Source organism: Giraffa tippelskirchi, chromosome 5 (assembly GCF_054371585.1).
Source record: "Giraffa tippelskirchi isolate mGirTip1 chromosome 5, T2T-mGirTip1v1.2.pri, whole genome shotgun sequence".
Taxonomy (NCBI): domain Eukaryota; kingdom Metazoa; phylum Chordata; class Mammalia; order Artiodactyla; family Giraffidae; genus Giraffa; species Giraffa tippelskirchi.
In genome coordinates this window covers 18,413,865-18,433,380 of record NC_137279.1, presented here as the reverse complement: position 1 = coordinate 18,433,380, position 19,516 = coordinate 18,413,865, and the positions used below count along the sequence as shown (strand labels likewise).

At 34.8% G+C, this 19,516-nt stretch overlaps 1 protein-coding gene across 7 annotated transcripts in view; it reads left to right on the top strand.

Annotated features, from left to right (window-relative positions):
* The window catches only part of XPR1 (xenotropic and polytropic retrovirus receptor 1), a 201,520-nt gene that overhangs the window by 9,389 nt on the left and 172,615 nt on the right, over window positions 1-19,516 (top strand). For 6 of the 7 annotated variants that reach the window (XR_014052377.1, XM_081485833.1, XM_081485831.1 and 3 more), the window contains one exon: window positions 14,514-14,565. Coding sequence is in view for 6 of the 7 variants with exons in the window: in XM_081485833.1 (XP_081341959.1) it covers window positions 14,514-14,565 (52 nt within the window). In the remaining variant the exon portion in view is untranslated. Of the gene's footprint in view, window positions 1-7,796; window positions 8,065-14,513; window positions 14,566-19,516 lie in introns of those variants that run through there. The other variant, XM_081485836.1, reaches the window with a different exon arrangement.

Genomic DNA, 19,516 nt, shown 5'->3' with positions numbered 1-19,516 from the left:
GAGGAAACTCAGGCTTAGAGAGACTAACCAACTTGTTCATGGCCATACACTTAGTAAGTAGTAGAGCTAGAATTTGAAATAAAATCTGTCATACTTGGGAGCTCTTGCCTTTATATGGGAATTGTAAATAGCAGTGGTGCTAACAGGGGCAGTAATAACAGCTGTTATTTTTTGAGTGCTTACTTTGTCAGTCACTGTGGCATTACTTTAAAAACATCTCTTTATAGCAAGCTGTGTAGGTAGGTTTTTATGTTCGCTCTTCGTAGACAGGGAACCTGAATCTTAGAGCCATTCAGTAACTGATTATATTGAAACTGCTAATTGTGGTTAGCAGATATGAGATTGAAAGAGCCCCTGCTCTTAATTCCTACATCCTCCTGCTTTATGAAAAATAAATAAATCCATCCACTTATGCATACATACATTTAGGCACAATGTCCAGCACCTGCTGAAGTAATGGCTGGTCTATTTTTAGTCCTAGGTCTTAGTTCTGCATGGTTTGGAGGTAGTAGAGTGTGGTCTGGAGGTTAGAGTTCACCTCTATTAATTTATTTTTTTCTCAAAATTATCAGTGTAACTCTTATAAGGTTATGCAGCTGTTAAACAGAGGAACTTATAAAGATGAGCCATAGGAAAAAGATAATGAGATATAGTGATAAGTGTAAAAGGAGAAAGATAAAGAAGAGTGAGCATAGCTGTTGCTATGCCACAGTTGTGGCTTTTTGCTTTTAAAGCATTCCATAGATCATGGAACATTAGACCTGTAACGAATTTCAGAGATTATTTAGTCCAATTCCCTTTTTTTACTTGAGTGGGAAATGAAGTCCAAAGAGGTTGTGGTTCAAGGACACGTAGCTTGGTTAGTGGCAGACTTAACACAGTCACTCTGATTCATTTTATTGTTTAACCATTTTGCATCATGTACTTGGTGTGTCAATAATGCATGTAGAGAATAAACTCTGAAGCTAGACTGCCTAGGTTCATATTCCAGCTGCACAATTAACTAGCTGAGTGACCTCAGGCAAGTCATTCTATTAATTCCTCTCTGTTCTTCAGTTTCCTCATTTGTAAAATGAGGACAGTAATAGTAGTTACAGGACTTCTGTGAGGATTATATGAGTTAAAATATGAAAAGTGCTAAACAATGCCTATATTTGCTATTAAAGTTATTTCTACTACAGAGTTCAGTGGTATTAGTTAAGGCTAGGTTAGCAGTATCTTTGTGAGGAAAACTGAGCCTCAGATTTTGTCCTCTGGGCTTGTTCAGTTCAGTTTTTTGGTAAATGTCACTATTGATTTTAGATATTATTCCTTTTACCTGTGATATTTATATTAATAAATTGTCCTTTTTATATACAGTAAGAAATTCAGGTGGGAGCAATCATATGGTTTTGAAATAAATTAGTTCTCCTTGGTTACTTGTAACTTGTATTCATTTCAGTTATAGACTGTGCCTGCATATTCTTTTTTTTTAAATTGGGGTGACATTTACATATGCGTTCCTAAGTATGTCTGAATAGCTTAAGTGAATCCTTTGAATTTTTAGTGGCTATCTAATTTTAGTTTGTTTCAGTTTTCTAATGAAAATTTAATTTTTTAATACTAGAATTGGTTTTAGAGTTGAAAAAGACCTTCTCAAGTCCTCTGTTTCACAGATGAATAAATTGAGGGCAGAAAGGCCAAGATACATGTATGGTCAGCCTCACAACTAGCTGATAGCAAGCCTAGAATTAAAATACTGACCTCTTGCTCACCGGTATACCTTACTGAGGCTTATCACTGCTATATAAACATTTCTTTACTTTTAATTTTAAAAATTCATTTTCTTTGTAAGAGACCATATGAATTTAAATGTTCTTGTTAATTATTACTTACTCAGCATTAATACATTTATCTGAATCTAATCGTTTAGTTCACATTAACAACCTCAAATAGTTCTTGTGTATGTCAGTTAAAAGACTAGATAAATAAGAGGCTCAAATTTAAAAATATTGTTTACTCAATTACAACCATTGCCCCATTTAGGTAGAAACCTATTTTAGGTGAGGAGATAGGACTGAGGAATTATGGTTAAGGCTTGAGGAGTTAGGTAGAGATGAGAAGAGGACTCAGGAAAGTTGAAGAATCATTTGGGCAATTTCTCTGTAGCATGCCTTAATGTTAACACAGGTTACATGTTACCTCTACATGAAGAGCACCTCCCTCTCTACCCCTTATCTCTTATAACATACTGCCAAGTTGAAGTCAGGGCATATCTGGCTAGAGAAGATTAGAATGTATAGTATTAATCTATTCATTAACTATTCATGATGTCCCCTTCCTTTTTTGAAAAAATAATAAAGTGACAATGATGATAATAACAGCTAATGTTCATTGAGTGTTTCTGTTGTGTCAGATGTTTTACATTTAATCCGTACCTTCTAAGGTAGATTTTGTTACCCTGTTTTAAGAAGTGAATCTTGGATTGAGTAGATTGCCCAAGGTCACATGGCTGGTGAATGGTAAAACCAGAGTTCAAACACAGGTGTGTCTTATTTTACAGCCTGGATTCTTAACATGATGATACATGGTAAGGATCTCGCAAGGGGCTAGTGATGTAAAAATAGGTACGCGCCTGTCCTAAAGGAGCTTATAACTTGGTTGGTCTTCTAATCGTAGTATATTGTGATTATGTTACAGAGGAATGGCAGATTGATTTGCTCTGGAGAATCAAAGGTATTTATCTTGAAAGCTTTCTCAGAAGTAGTAGAGATTCAGTAAGGTTTGTTGACATGGTGAAGAGGGGCCAGGACACTGAGGGCATTCTAGGCAGATAGAGTAATATTGAACAAAGGCATAGATAGGTGGAAGTATGCAAGCAAATTAGTGAAATCTGGTTTAGTAGGTATATTGGAGGGCTGATAGTGTGATTTGTACTGAGCCTTGAATACCATACCGGGAATTTGAGTGTTTCCTGGTTGTGAACCACTAAGGATTTTAAAGAGACTTGGGGAGAGGGATCAATGCAAAGTGAGAATGTAGTTTAGATCCTGGAGATGCAGTGGGGAGACCAAGACCAAAGACAGGAAAACCAAATAGTATAGCCAAAAATAGTGAGAGCTTGAATTTACTACCTCATTTAATCAGTTTTCCCCACACTTGAACATCTAAAATCAAGATATATCATAATTAATTGTCATAGATTAATTGGCAGACTTTCATTCTTAGAAGCACATAAAGTAATGGTGTATATTACTACTAATGGGATTTTAGATTTGGTGAAATAATGATAGTAATAATATTTTACTGAAAGCCTGCTGTGTGTCAGGCAGAGTCGTAGATACATGTTAGCATCCAGCATCTGGTAGTGTCTGGCATATTTAGAAACTTAAAAAACAACAACAAAACAGAAAATAACTGAAAGACTGTGGGATCTGCCCGAGATGTCATTAAGGAATAAGAAAGAGAGATTTAGGATAACATCATTGAAGGCAGTCAGTGGAGAAAATAGGAAAAGCTCATGTTTATCCCCTACAGAGCATGACTAGAGCTCTGGAAATGAGTTACTTTGGTATAAATTAGGAGAAGTTGGTCTTATTCTTTTAGTTTTGTTTATTCAGTGAAATGTGATCATTGATGACAAAATTGAGATGATAGTCTTTTTCCTGTTTTTCAAATATGTGTATAATAGCAGGTAACAAAAGTGTTGATAAGCAGGTGAGTCACCATCTCTAATCACGTAGTTCAAACATCTTTTGATTAAATCTTTCTTTTTGAGTAGAATAAGCTTATTTGAAATATTAGTATTTCAAATTATGCTGCCATTAGTTATTTGCTAAAGAGAATTGCAAAATATTTTTTTCTAGGATTTCTTTGCTTAGTATCATGGACTTTCAAAAATTCAGTTCTTGATAGATTCAGGAATTAGAAAGTGAATTGATTTAGAGACCACTGAAATTGAAATTGTAATAACCCTGTGAGCTTGGGCAAGTCATGTAGCCTTTCTGTGCCACAGTTCTCTTATCCTTAAACTGGAAATGATAATACTTTTTACTTTTGGAGGATCATGTGACATGAAATGAACCAATAATTGGAAAACAGGACAGGAGGTTTAATAGTTACTACACATAGTAAGTATTAGCCATTATTACATGTCTCTCCTTAGTGGTTTGAGTCTAATAGTTGAGTAGCATCTTGATTCATTTACTGTTGACACAATTGGGGGAAGGGGTCACTGAAACTGTAACTAGGAAAAGACAACTTAGACTGTTTATTCAATTATTGAACAAATGGAAGTTGAAAGAATTTTACCTTTTTAAAAAAGGCTAGTATTTTATAGAACATAAAGTTTGTTACTACTTGCTGATGGTTATTGATGAAAGAAAAAAAGATTATACATTTTTGAAAGAGTCTGTGGTTTTTGGTAGAGGTGAAAAACTGGGAAGAAAATTGGTCACATTTTCCTTTTTATTTTGCACTTTTGTTGTAAGCCTTATTAAAATTTCTGAATTGATTTGTAAGCATAATGTATTAGAGAAGAAAATGTTTTAGGGAAGGAAATTACTATCAAGTGCAGAATTTTGACTTTCCTTCTTGAGCTTTCTTCCATTTCAGAGACAGTGTTATTTAATATGATAGGTTTAATGTTAGGAAAATTTATGAGACCATTGTTTAACCAACTTTATGTTTAAAAAATTTAAACAACATGATATCAATAATCAACAATAATAATTAAGTGCGTATTTTGTGAACGTGTCCTGTTAACACAGAACAGGTAACATCCCCCTTCCAGGTTGCTTAATTGCAAACATATACAATATTTCAGTAGTTAGATCTTTTTTTCTCACTAGTGTTTGAAATTAAATAAAAATATTATTGGTAAAGATAAAGTAATGCTGTTAAACTTTTGTTTTGGCCATGCCATGCGGCATGTGGGACCTTAGTTCCCCATTTAGGAATCAAACCCGTGCTGCCTGCGTTGGGAATACAGAGTCTTAACCACTGGACTGCTAGGGAAGTTCCTATTAGACATTTTTAAACCTATCACTTTTCTTTTGCTTAGCACAGCGATTTATGTAGGTGGTTTAATATTTATGTTTTAAATAACAGAAGTTGGATGACTAGCCAGATATAGAGATTGAAGGAGGGAAGAATTTAATACAATGGTTTAAACGTAAGGAAAGTGGTAGAGACTAGCTACTTTAGGGGGTGGTAAATTCATGCTAATTTCATTTGTGAAATAGCTATTGTAGAATTAACTACTAGCTGGAATTTGAAAAATTATATCAAAAGATAAGACTTATTATAATTGAGATAGTAGTTAAAGAATTAAGTCACTAGGGGAAAGTATGTAACACAGAGAAATAGACACAGAGGAAATCTTGGAAAATAAGTTGTCTTAGGAGTTAAGAGTCTGAAGGGTAAATGGACTGTCAGCAGTGACATGCTTTGTAGACAGGTTAATGAGAATGAGGATTAAGGTAGGCCTTTGGATATGACAAAATTCTGAACACAGATTTTCTTCTGCTAACTTTATTCCAGGTTTGAAGAGGTTAAAAGTCATTTAGACAACATATGTGTACTTTTTGTTTGAGAAATTTGTCTATTAACAGAGTGATGAAAATGGGATGAAACCTTTAGGAATGAGTAGCATAAAGTAAAAAATTCTTTGAAGGATGTGTGGGATCCATTCATCTTGAAGGCAATAGAGAAGATAGCTTTAATTTTATCTAAATTTTTTGCTTTAATTGCGCTTCCCTACTTTCATGCACTGGAGAAGGCAGTGGCAACCCACTCCAGTATTCTTGCCTGGAGTATCCCGTCTATGGGGTCGCACAGAGTCGGACATGAATTAAGTGACTTAGCAGCAGCAGCAGCATTTATTGGTTGTGCACTTTTAAACAGTATTTTATTTCTCTGAACCTCAGTTTTCTTGGTGCAAAATGAGGATAATATTTACCATTCAAGATTATTATGAGAATTAGATATAATAATACAGGAAAGGGCTTCCTAGGTGGCATAGTGGTAAAGAATCTGCCTGCCAAACAGGAGTTGTGGGTTCGATCCTTGGGTCAGGAGGATCCCCTGGAGAAGAAAATGGCAGCCCACTGAGGTATCCTTGCCAGGGCGATCCCATAGACAGAAGAGCCTGGTAGGCTGTAGTCCATGGGGTCACAGAGAGTCAGACACGACTTAGTGACTAAACAGCAACAGTATATGAAAGTGCCAGCAAGGGCCTGATCTGTAGACTTTTCAATAAAGTATAGCTGTTAATTTCTATCATCATTAAAAATAAGCCATAGGAGTAACTTTTTATTCATTTATTCAGCAGATATTTATTTTAGGATGTTGGTACTCAGTCTTTTAGTATAATAAGACCCTCTTTCAATGTCATGAAATTTCTTGGAAACCAAATGATGATAGCTGGTAGTATTGAAATTGGAGCTGTGAACTGGTCTGAGACTCATGGATTAGAAACCATTTTTATAAAGTGAGTGTATAGGTGTATTACAGAACCTTTGGGTTCCTTTTTTGCTTTCTTTCAGATAAACTAGCAAACTGTTACTAAGAACAGAGTGGGAATTTTATGTTGCCATACTATTATATTTGGACAAAATTCAATATGTTTTATCAACCTGTGTAAACCTTATATATTAAAGAGGGCTGGAAGTCAAACACACTAGGAACTTTTCTTGTGACTAGTAAATGAAAGAGGTTTGAATTTTGTGTGGAAATTAACAAAAATAATGAAAATTGGGACAAAAGAAATGACTTTGCATTTTGGTATTTCATGAAACAGCATTTCTATGCTGTAAAATAATTAAATAAAAATAACATAGTTAACACTTTAAAAATTAACTGATGTGCTGATTTTGGATATTTAGGCTTTATGTTACAAAGTCTGTGCAGTTTACAAACATATTTTGACTTTTACTGTGCTAGATGGACAGTAAGAACTGTGGCCCGTAAGAACTGACGTGAGATTACTCTCTGCTCTTAGAGAATTTACTGTTACCACAGTAAATGTAAGAATGAACCATACAGATTTAATTAGTTATAAAAGAGCATTTGTTATCAGCTGCATGTTATTGTCAGAACAGGATCCTTAGGTAAGGAAGATGCTGATTTAATCTGTCAGATTTATTCTCTCCCAGCCCAGAAATGCAGCTATATGATTTCTCAAGGGCATTCAGTGTAAGTTAAATTACAGTATTGGTGGCTGGGACTTACGGGAATGCAGTTTTGCTTGTTATTGCTAAATAAATCACTTCTTGAAATTGTCATAGTCTTTCCATAGCTTTTGTATTTTTATGGAAATAAACATTTTAGGTACTTTGATCAAGACAAGCCAAAGATGTTAGTTATGATCTAATAACGTTACATTCTGTGATATAAAAATATTTTTCAAATCTAGCTTCATGTATTAATTATCTATTGCTCTGTAACAAACTATCTAAAACTACGGAAACAATAAGAAACATTTATTATCTTTCTGTGTGTAAAGAGTTTGGAAGCAGCTTAACTGGGTGATTCTGGCTCAGGATATTTTGTGAGGTTATGGTCAAGATGTCAGTCAGGACTGCAATCATCTCAAGGCTTGCCGGGGACTGGATCCGATTCTAGAATAGCTCACTCAAGTGGTTCACAAATTTGTGCTGACTTTTTTTTAGGAGGCCTCAGTTCCTTACCACTTGGATCTCTCCATAGGGGTACTTCAGTTTTTTCATGACTGGCTTTTCTAGAGTGGAGAATCGAAGAAAGAGCAAGATGAATACCACAATGCCTTTTATGACCTAACCTTGGAAGTAGTGTTCTGTCATTTATGCAGTATTCTGTTGGCTCTATGTGCGTGCACGCATGCTCAGTCGTGTCAGTCGTGTCCAACTCTTTGCGACCCCATGGACTGTAGCCCACCAGGCTCCTGTCCATGGGGATTCTCCAGGCAAGAATACTGGAGTGGGTAGCCATTCCCTTTTCCAGGGGATCTTCCCGACCCAGGGATCAAATCCGCAGCTCCCATGGCTCCTGCATTGCAGGCGGATTCTTTACTGCTGAGCCAATGGAGAAGCCCCAGTGGCTATACAGGTCAGTCCTATTTAGTATGGAAGGGGATTGCACAAGAGTGTTTCTACCAGGAATTAGGAATCATTGGAGGCTGTTTCAGAGGCTAGTTACTGCATCTGACATAAAAATCTAATGATTTAGAAGTGTTGGAAATAAAAAGGAGAGTATCAGAAAATTGAGAGGCCAAAATTAAGAGGTAAATTTTAGAAAATAACATTTCACTCCAAATAATTGGTAACATGTCTTTTTCTCAAAGAAACATGGATTAAAGAATGAGCAGTAAGAGTCCATTGAAATAGTTTAGGTGAGAGGATGGGAAAGAATGAAGTAAAAGAGGTTGGGGTGGTGGCATTGACTTAATCGGATCACTAAACTTAGGAGTGTGAAGGAGGAGAATAAAAAAATGTTAACCCCCTAGGACAAGGATTTTTCTTTTCCTCGTGGTGTATCCCAGGTGCCTAAAACAGGCCTGGCACATAGCAGATACACAAGTATTTATTGAAGGAGTGAGATAATAACTACCAATTGTTAATCTGTGTGATGTGGTTACTGGCAGTCACATTAACAGAAATAAAGACATGAAAAGTGTAGGCTTTGGGAAGAAAATGAATTTTAGACATTTTGTATATGTGTTAGCAGACATGTGGCTGAAGATTTAGATTAGGAAGATACCCACATAGAAATAGTAAAAACCATGTCAGTGGATATTGCAGTATGTTAGGGAGGAAATGTATAAATACAGATATAACAGGACATACTCCAAGTTGGTTCTTCCTATTATAAATTACATATATTTTATACATTTAACAAATTCATTAATAATTTAATGTTGTGAAAACTTTTGTATATTGAATTGCCTTTTACCGATGGTGCTCAGTTGTTAAGTCATGTCTAACTCTTTGCAACCCCATAGATGGGATTTCCTAGGCAAGAATACTGGAGTGGTTGCCATTTCTTCTCCAGTTTGCTGAAGGGATACATTTAAATTCCATGAAAATTGAGTCATGTGTAATGCTTCTAATATACTATAGGCGTTTAATATACTATAGGATTGTTAAGCATATATGAGAATACATTAATTTAAAATTTTATTAGATTAGATTATAAAAATTTGTTTTTTTTTCTTTTTACTTTATAGATTATTTCTATCATCAAAAGCAGAGCTAGGTTAGTTTATTTCTATTTGGGGATAGAAATAAAGGTAAATTAGATGGTCATTCTTTGTACAAGACTCTTGAGAATGCCCAGTGCCCTCTTTTGAGGTTTATAATTTGATTTATAGAACTGTTTTTAGCACTTTAGTATCAGGAAAATATGACTGATTTCTGGATAGTGAGACAAAGAAACCAGGTCAAATGTAACTGACTTGCACATTATTCACAGACTACTCAGTATTTCTGGTGAAAAAATTAAAAGCGGAATATGGGGGATTTCTTGGTAGTTGAGTGGTTAAGAATCCACCTTCCAATGCAGGGGGCGTGGGTTCAATCCTTGGTCGGGGAACTAAAATCCCATATGCCATGGGGCAACTAAGCCGACATGCTGCAATGAAGAGCCCCTGTGGCCATAAATAAGTGATAAAAAGAAAGGGAATACAAAAAGAAGATAAGAGATAATTGGAGAGTGTTTCTGGGGTGTGTAGATCAGGCATAGTGTACATATTTTTAAGTATATATCAAAATTATACTCAGTGCTATATGAAAAAGTCTGATGTAAATTTTATTGAATTATTAAGCTCTGTTAACAGGGATAATGCTTCCTTTAAAAGTTTATAAAAAATATACCTAGCCCTTTCTCTTCAAATGCCTGTGTTTATTTTATTGTTCATTAATCCAGTAATTGGATTGCAGTGTGCTTGCTTTGGATGTTGAAGCATATGAGAAAAACATAAATTAGATATTTTGTTAATGATGATGATAATGTTTATGGTATGTCATATGTGAGGCTAATAGTGAGTTGACACAGTAGGAATCTTTCTACCCTGAATACTCACGGAAAGGACTGATGCTGAAGCTGATGCTCCAGTACTTTGGCCACCTGATGTGAAGAGCCAACTCATTAGAAAAGACCCTGTGCTGGGAAAGATTGAAGACAGGAGGAGAAGGGGATGACAGAGGATGAGATGGTTGGATGGCATCACCGATTCAATGGACCTGAACTTGGGCAAACTCTGGGAGATGGTGAGGGACAGGGAAACCTGGCGTGCTGCAGTCCATGGTGTTGCAAAGAGTCGAACACAATTGGAGACTGAACAACAACAACAAAGAATCTTTCTAGCTTCTGATCCTTATTCTATGAAATGGTCTGTGAAACCCAAGTGTTTGGAAAGGAGATCAGAGATGATCTTTGTTGTTATTTAGTTGCTAAGTCATGTCCAACTCTTTTGCGACCCCATGGACGGTAGCCCACCAGGCTCCTCTTTCCATGGGATTTCCCAGATAAGAATACTGAAGTGGGTTGCCATTTCCTTCTCCAGGGGATAGTCCCATCTCAGGGATCGAACCCATGTCTCCTGCATTGGCAGGTGGATTCTTTACCACTAAGCCACCAGGGAAGCCCAGTGATGATCTACTGTGGGTTATTAAAAATGAACAACATAATGAACTTGTATTGGCAGTATTATTGAACTATACCCTATTTTGTACAATAGATATGTTGTGGAAAGTTTCAGTAATAAAATTAGGAGTCCTTGTTGTTTAAAGTGTACATATGTCAATCCTAATCTCCCAATTTGTCCTGCCCTCCCCTTCTCCTCCCTACGCCCCCCACCCCATGTCCACATGTCTGTTCTCATATATACTATTGTGTGTAAAATGGGTAGCTAGTGGGAACCTGCTGTATGGCTCAGGAAGCTCAGCTTGGTGTTCTGTGATGATATAAATGGGTGGGATGGGATGGTGGGGTGGGAGGGAGGTCCTTGAGGGAGGGGATATACATGTACATATAGCTGATTCACTTCATTGTACAGCAGAAACTAACACAACAGTGTAAAACAATTATACTCCAGTAAAACAAAATAAAATATATGCAGGAAAAAATACAGTGTATATAGATTGAGACTGCATAGGTTTTCTTAGGAATCTGTAGGTTTCTTATAAGAATTAAAAACTGTGTGCTCGTGTCAGCGATCATCAGAAAATATAACAGGAGCATATTCTAAATCATCTAGTTGACCATCTTATAACCTAGATGCCAGGAGATTGCAGTGTCTTTGTTTATGCTTGTTTGGTCATGTTGGCTCCAAGTAGTGTTGTACTACTTTGTGAAGAGTTAATTAAGAACTGAGGCATTTCTAATGCATAAATGGTGTAGTCATGTCTAGCAGATGGATGGCCAAATGATGTGATAGCCCACTGTATGACATAAGTTTTGTGGTAGTTCACATTCTGGTAGCTAATATTCTTTGAGCATCATCTGTGTTCTAGCCACTGATCAAAGTACTCCTCATGTATAATGATATATATGATATTATTCAATAATAATGAATCATAATTAATGTAAGGATTTGTGTTTTAAGTTTTTAATTTGTACGGTAGACTTGTGAGGTATGTGTAATTACTAGTCCTGTTTTACAGATGAGGGTACTGAAGTATAGAGAAGTTAATTTTTTATGGTTACATAGCTAATAAGTGGTAGAGTTGGTTTTCATATGTATTATCTGACTCCATAGCCTCTAGCCACTGACTATACTGCCTCCTAGTAGATAGCTGACTATACTGCCTCCTAGTAGATCCCATCTGACATAGTCATCTGGGCATTCCAAACTCAGAATAGGCAAAATGGCGTTGTATTCATGTTACCAATTCAGAGTTTAATTCAGCAAACGTCTTGTTTCCTGTCGTGTTAATGTTGTTGATTGAATAATACTGGTTTTGTGATTGTGTTTGGATTTAATTTGTAAGATTTTACTATCATATGCATTGTTACAAACACTAAGAGTTTTGTCCTAGTTTGTATATATTTCAATAACATAACAAAAATAATAACATTATAACAAAAATTTCAATAACATTATAACATAAAGAAGGCTGAACACTCAGAATTGATGCTTTTGAGCTGTGGTGTTGGAGAAGACTCTTGAGAGTCCCTTGGACTGCAAGGAGATCCAACCAGTCCATCCTAAAGGAGATCAGTCCTGGGTGTTCATTGGAAGGACTGATGTTGAAGCTGAAACTCCAGTACTTTAGCCACCTGATGCAAAGAACCAACTCACTGGAAAAGACCTTGATGCTGGGAAAGATTGAAGGCAAGGGGAGAAGGGGACGGCAGAGGATGAGATGGTTGGATGGCATCACTGACTCAATGGACATGAACTTGAGCAAGCTCTGGGAGATGATGAAGGACAGGGAAAGCCTGGCGTGCTGCAGTCCTTGTGGTTGCAAAGAGTTGGACACGACTGAAAGGCTGAACAACATAACAAAAATAACTTCATACTCAGAGATTACAGTAGAGATGCTTATGTAAGGGTTGCTTTGAATCTTTTTTTTGGCTGCACCACACAGCTTGTGGGATTTTAGTTCCCTGACCAGGAATCACACCTGTGCCCTTCGCAGTGATCAGAGAAATCTTTTGTAATGCAAATGAATACATATTGATTTTACTTATTATACAGATTCAGAATTTTATATAATGTTTTGGATTTCCTTAAAGTAAAACAGCATGAATGAGGAAACTCAATTTTGTTGTTTTGTGTGTTTGGATGCACTTCTCCTAACTCAGCTGAGTCATGTAATAGACAGTCATAGGTACTAATATAGACAATACTCTGTAGGATTTTCCCCTGGTGGTTTCCCAATTGGGGGCTATTCTCTAGTCACAGTCAGGGGATGGTATCCTATTTATAGAGTCCTCTAAAGCCTATTACTGTCAAAAACATAGAGGGTATCTTATTCAGAAGAAAACTGAAGTAGTAAGAAGCAACAAGAATTGTCCTTGATTTTACTGAGAGTTGTCTTGATTTAAATGAAATTATGATTTAGTTTATAATCAAAATGAAGACTATCATAATCTTTCTCTTTATAAAATTTAATCTTTTTAAACCTCAATTCGGTAAACTTTCCTTTTGCAAATTTAATTCATTTGCATTACATATCAGAGATTTTACTTCCTGTGCTTTTTCAGTGTGCTAATAAGAAACCCTTTTGAATTCGAGAGCTATGTGTTGAGTTCCTACTGCATACAAGCTTTTCTGCTAGTCATTGGTGGTTTATTTACTTACTGATAACATCATCTGATTTAGGTACATATGCCTATCATACTTAAGAAGTAGAAAAACTTCAGACAGGTGTTTGAGTCTCTGATATTATCTGGTTCCATGGTAGTACATGAGTTTGAGCAAGCTCCGGGAGTTGGTGATGGACAGGAAAGCCTGGTGTGCTGCAGTCCGTGGGGTCGCAAAGTTGGACACAACTGAGCAACTGAACAGAACTGATGTTAGTTTTATTTTCTTAAGTTTCTCTGGCTGGATTTTTTTTGTTTCTTTCTTATATTTTTCTGCTTCTGGCAGTTTATTCTACTGTACTCATTTACACTCTTAAAATATTCCATGGAAGAACTAGAACATAACTACCACTGTAAAGTTGTATAGGACTTTTAATATATAATTCTAGTCTGTGAACTGAAATACTTTTTGATGCTTGATAAAATCTTCTGAGCTAATTTCTTTTTTAGACTGGAAATTAGTAGTTCCTGGGACATCTGAAATTATAAAAAAAAGAAGTGATTGTATATACATTTTTCTTAAAAGAAGTTCAAGATCTTTGTTATATTCACTTAGGGCTTTTGTGTATTGTCAGACTTGGTTAGGGGTTAGTCATGGAACTGACGGATTGGTCACTAACTTAAAATAATGGTAAATCCATTTGGGAAGAATGTGATTTAGCTGGAGTAGACTACCTTGGAGGTTTATTTCTTCTTTTTTGGTTTTTATATGCTTGAATGCTGTAGGCCAGTGATTCTGGGGAGGGGTGATTTTTGTCCTCTGGGGCGTTTGGTAGTGTCTGGAGACATTTTTGGTCAGTTGTTGCTGGTATCTAGTGAATCTCTAGATACAAAAGGAAAAAAAAACCTCTAGATACAAAAAACAAATAATGAATTATCTAGCCCCAAATGTCAATTTTACTGAGGTTGAGGAATGCTGGAGGCCAATTTGTGACTCACCAGTGGTGATTTTTTTTTTTTTTGGTCTAGAGTATTTATGATTTTTCATTCTTTTCCAAATTCCCCTTAATTTTTAAAGTATATATATATTAGCCCTCATCTTAAAGATGAGACAATACTGGATATGAAAGGATAGTGTTTGTGTTTTAGCTTATTAAAGTTAATCAAAGTATTTCACTCAATTCTCAGTTTGGGGAACCCTATATAGTCGTTGTCTGGATATTGAAAAAGAAGTAATTGTTCAGCTGAAAATGCTTTTACTGTGAAGATTACTCATGATTTCATGTATTTCTTTTCTTACTTTCTAATAGGCTTTTAAGGATATGCTGTATTCAGCTCAGGACCAGGCACCTTCTGTGGAAGGTAAGATGCATTAATGCCTACATTTAACCACATACAACTTCTTTTTAAGAAGAGATATTTTAAACTGAATAATATAAAACCAATATAACTTACCCTACTATACAGATTGTTTTTGGCTTTTATAATATATATTATGATTACTTTATGTTTCAGTGAAATTTTTATTGTTTAGCTCACATTTACCTAACCTTATGATGGATCTCTTATGTCCTTACATCACCTTAGCATTGTGAATCACAGATACTGGTTTAAAGTTCTTAAGGGCCATGCTCCCTCCCCTCAGCAATGTGTTTTTATATCTGTTTCTCTTATCTCTTCATCCATCCATCCATCATTCAATGAATCCTTAGTTCATAACTAGTCTGGGCAGCAAAGCTTTTTGTTTCTATTTATGTCATGTCTTTAGACTGAGACTAGTGAAACAAGACATATCTACTCTGTGTGTGTGTGTATACATGGATATAAGCATGTATGTGTATGCATGTGCACAGCTTAGCAGTCGTAAAGTGACTGACCTAAGCATAGTGGTTATCTTTCTAATTATCTTTATTGATCCTTCCTTTTCTGTTACCTCAGCTTCTGCTCACCAGTTCATTCATTATGGGTTTAACCATTGATGGGTTTGAGGAGTTGTAAGTTAAAGTTCTTATGTCAATAAATAACTAGGAGCTAATTCAACAACTGTTTGAGGGAGTGTTCCTTCTGAGGTAGATATTCTTTTAAAATTTTGTATCATATTTCCATGAGAGATGAATATGAAGTTGTTTATTAAAACTATAGGTCTGTAATTCAAAATTTCATTGTCTTTAATGACATACACATGTTTATCTTTCTAACCATTCTGAATTCAAAATGTGCTTCCTTCAGCATCTCAAAATCTTTACCAGGATATTGGCACCTGGGTATTAGTTTTATAATATGTCACTAAATTTTGGATTATATTTAATACATTTAATATAATTAATGTGTTCTTTAATATTTAACTGAAGACAAATACTTAGTTCTTTACTGGGTTATTATCTCTTATGTGTCTTGAAGAGTACCACCTCAAAAGATTTTAAGAATGTGAGAAAAATGAAATTACGTGGAAGTTAAGCTGATTTCCTCACCCTGTGTAACTTGCTTTAATAGTGGTTCTTTTAACTTTATTCTAATTGGGCTACTTCTCCTTAATTTTTTTTTTTTTTAAGTTTTACCATCTGGTTTGTAATAAAGATATTCTGAAGTATGTTGAAAGTTATGATGTTCTTTATTCATCCCTCCATGCTAGGTCATGTTGCTAGTAAATCTCATATACTGTCAGCTGTTTTTGGAGGAAAAACTAAATTCTGTCAAAGTATGCTAAAATGACAAATATTTATAGTTAATAGCTTTTTATTTCATTGCCCAGAGACATGAACTTCATTGGACCCTGTTATAAGGGGAGTATTGTAGGCTGATTATGCACATGTATTCTTTCAATTCTCAGATAAAGACTAAAGTCACGTAGTTTTTATTTTCTTAGCAGGAATTTTTCTCTTCAGACACAGTGAAGAATTGAAGGTATTGGAAAGTAGTTTAAGGAAACATTATCTTATATAGTATTGAGCTTAGAAAATGTTATTAAAGGGACTCAATTTTGTCTCATTTGCATTGTGATACTGTATTAATTTATTCTCTTTTATATAGTGTTAAATTTAAATTATAATCATTTCTATTATTCCTTTATTCTTGCTACTGAGATCATATTTCTAGATTTTTATTTAGCAGTTATCTGTAAAGGAATGCGTCATTAACAGATTTATCACAGAGTCCAAGATAGGGCTTTCAACTTTTAACATTTTTCTCAGGCCAAATAAAATAGAATATGGGGAGAGGAACTCAGGTACTGATAGTTTTACTGTCTCTCTAGGTAATTCTAATATATAGCCAAAGTCAAGAACCCTTGCCATAAAGAATCTTAAAGAATTTTAGATCAGTATTGTTAATGCTAAGTTTTTTAAGGTAGTAACTAGCCAGTAGGTTAATCGACTCTTAAGTTCATCGATAGTTTGATTATTCTATTAGCATCTATAGGATGTTTATGTTTTAAATGTTTATTGCATTGAGTTGAATATAAGTAATAGCTGTACTGATTATTTACATATATTAAATAGTTACAACTTAATATTGTTATTAGAATTAAAAAATCATTTTTGTTTATTACTTAAGATGAGTCATAGGGCGATAAGTAGCGTATTCATATTTTCACAGTACTTTTGTTTAAGATGGAATGGGTTTCTAATTATAGTGAAAGAAAAATAACTTGAAATGGATTCTTAAAGAGTGAAGTGGTTTATTTGTTAGAAGTATATTAGATAAAAGGCACAGTATATGAAAGCTTTTGTTGATAAGCATTTGATCACTATTTTTTACACTAGTGGATCATTTTCTTCTAATTTTAAGATAGTGCCTTTATTCTAATATCACAAGTAAGGTGGCTTTTTTCATTTAAAAGTAAACTAGCCAAACAAAAGAATTTCAGTGTATTAAGAAATAAAAGCATGTTTACTTAAAGTTGCTTTTATTATTCAAATAAATAAACATTCAGATTGTTGGTTATTTTTCTTGGTTATTTTGCTTTATTCATCCTTTGAGTGTTAATTTCATGAATCACTATACGTTGATTTGTGAAAAATAAAGTGTCTCTACTTTTATTTAAAACAAATGTGTTACAAAAAAACAAAAAATAAATGTTTTGTGATTGTAACTAGGAGATTCTCATATTCTGAAGGAAAATATTTAAAATGCTAAAAGACTTATTCTCAGGTATTCCTTATCAATTCATATCTAATCTCCTTTGATATGTATTAATGTCATTGCCTACTCTTCTGTGTAATTTGTTAGTTTTGGTAGGCATTCACATTTGGAAATATGTGACCGAAAAGATGGCTTAAAATTCTTTGTTAAAACTTACATGGTGTAATGATTTTAAAATAAGGACATAATTAAGAATTTTACTGTTTATCTTTTTTCTGCTGTAAGAATTGTAGAACGTATGTGACAATAGAATGAGGATTTATTTTTCTTTATGTGGAGGGGCAGACACACACTTAGGACCCTTAAATTCAGCCTTTAATGAACTAATGTTTTGAGGAACTTTCAGAAATAGATGTTAAAACCCTTTAAACTATATTGTACTTTTTATAATTCCTACTGTCAATGAGGTATTTGGGACAGATTAAATTAAGCTGCAAACGGAAAGTCCCGACATCAGTGAATCAGTTGTATCTTAATAATCAGGATTGTTTTGAGGCAAGACAGTTTATCATAGATATGACAACAGAACTTCTAATTGTGGTACCCATTTGACATAATCAAATTTTGTCAAGTTTTTTGGGTTGGCCACAGAATTTTTGGTCACCCAATTCTCATGTAAATAGTAAATAGTCACATTTGTTTTGGGGAAATTTCCTCCTTCAGGATAATTTTGATACACATGATTTACACACTTCATATAATTTGTACACTAAATTTGTTTTGGTTTATACTGAGTTGTTTTCAAGTAAAGCTTCAAACTTTATTTTGCCATCATCTTTTTAAAATATAGTATCTTTTGTTTAGAAGCGTTAATGTTTTCTGTTCTTGTGATGGAAAAATATGAGAATCTGACAGTCCGCATGCCTCACAGAATTAGACATTGACATTTCTAATTGAAAGGGACTTTAAAAGAGTCATTTTGCTTCATCATCATCCTAGATTTATGTGATCTGAGACCATGTTAAGTTTGCAAGACTCAGGAAGAACAATCAGGATTACTAATGCCTTAGGTGACAACCAGAGGAGAATTTAAGAGATTAAACTAGTATTGAAACGTAAAAGTACTTTTTTATCCAAATGGTATCTTTAAATAACATTTTTAATCAGGAATTTCCTTGAGTCTCTGTATTTTTAAAAGATTAATGAAGCATTATCTACTTTGAATAATACTGAACTATTGACTTATTGGGCAGAAACTAATTGTCTTTCCAGAAATCTGTACTAAGTTTTTTATTACTCCAAGTAATTCCTACAAGTGTTGGGAGAGGTGTATAAAATTAGATAAAATCATTAGAAAGCAGTAGTTATAAAGGTTAGAATAAGGGGGAAATACAGATAGAATTGTAAGATAAAGCTCAGTAAATTTTTATTTATGGCTGAGCTGGGTCTTCGTTGTTGCACGCAGGCTTTCTCTAGTTGCGGCAAGTGGAGGCTACTCTCTAGTTTCGGAAAACATGCTTGTCATTATGGTGGCTTCTCTTGTTGTAGAGCACGGACTCTAGAGCCAAGGGCTTCAGTAGTTGGGGCTTATGGTCTCTAGAGCCCTGGCTCAATAGTTGTGGTTCACAGGCTTAGTTGCCCTGCGGCCTGTGGAAGCTTCCTGGACCAGGGATTGAACCCATGTCCCCTGCATTGGCAGGTAGTTTCTTAACCACCTGTATCTCCCTGAACCACCAGGGAAGTCCTCCAGTAAATTTAATATATACAATAGATACCATAAAGATCCTGGAAGGAAAAGAACATCAGGTGAAATTAAGGAAATCTGAGTAAATTATGGGCTTTAGTTAATAATAATGTATCATTATTGGCTCATTAATTCTGGCAAAGGTACCATACTCATCATGTAAGATGTTAATAATGGGAAACTGGAGAGTGGGGGGAGTAAATGGAACCCTCTGTACAGCTTTTATAACTTTTCTGTAAATATAAAACTATGCTAAAATGAAGAGTTTATTTAAAAAAATTAAAAGATGCCATAAGATTTATACAGTTGCCAGAAGCTAATTATAAGTTCAACCCTGACTTTGCTGGAGTTCAGAAGGTAGAGGTGAGCATGATTAATTTCAGAATTAATTCATAAGGTAAATTTATACCAGTTCATCAGAAAAAGATCAGTTTTTACTCAACATGAGATTTTAGAGAAGTTCTTCCTTTGGACCTTCATGAAGAGTAT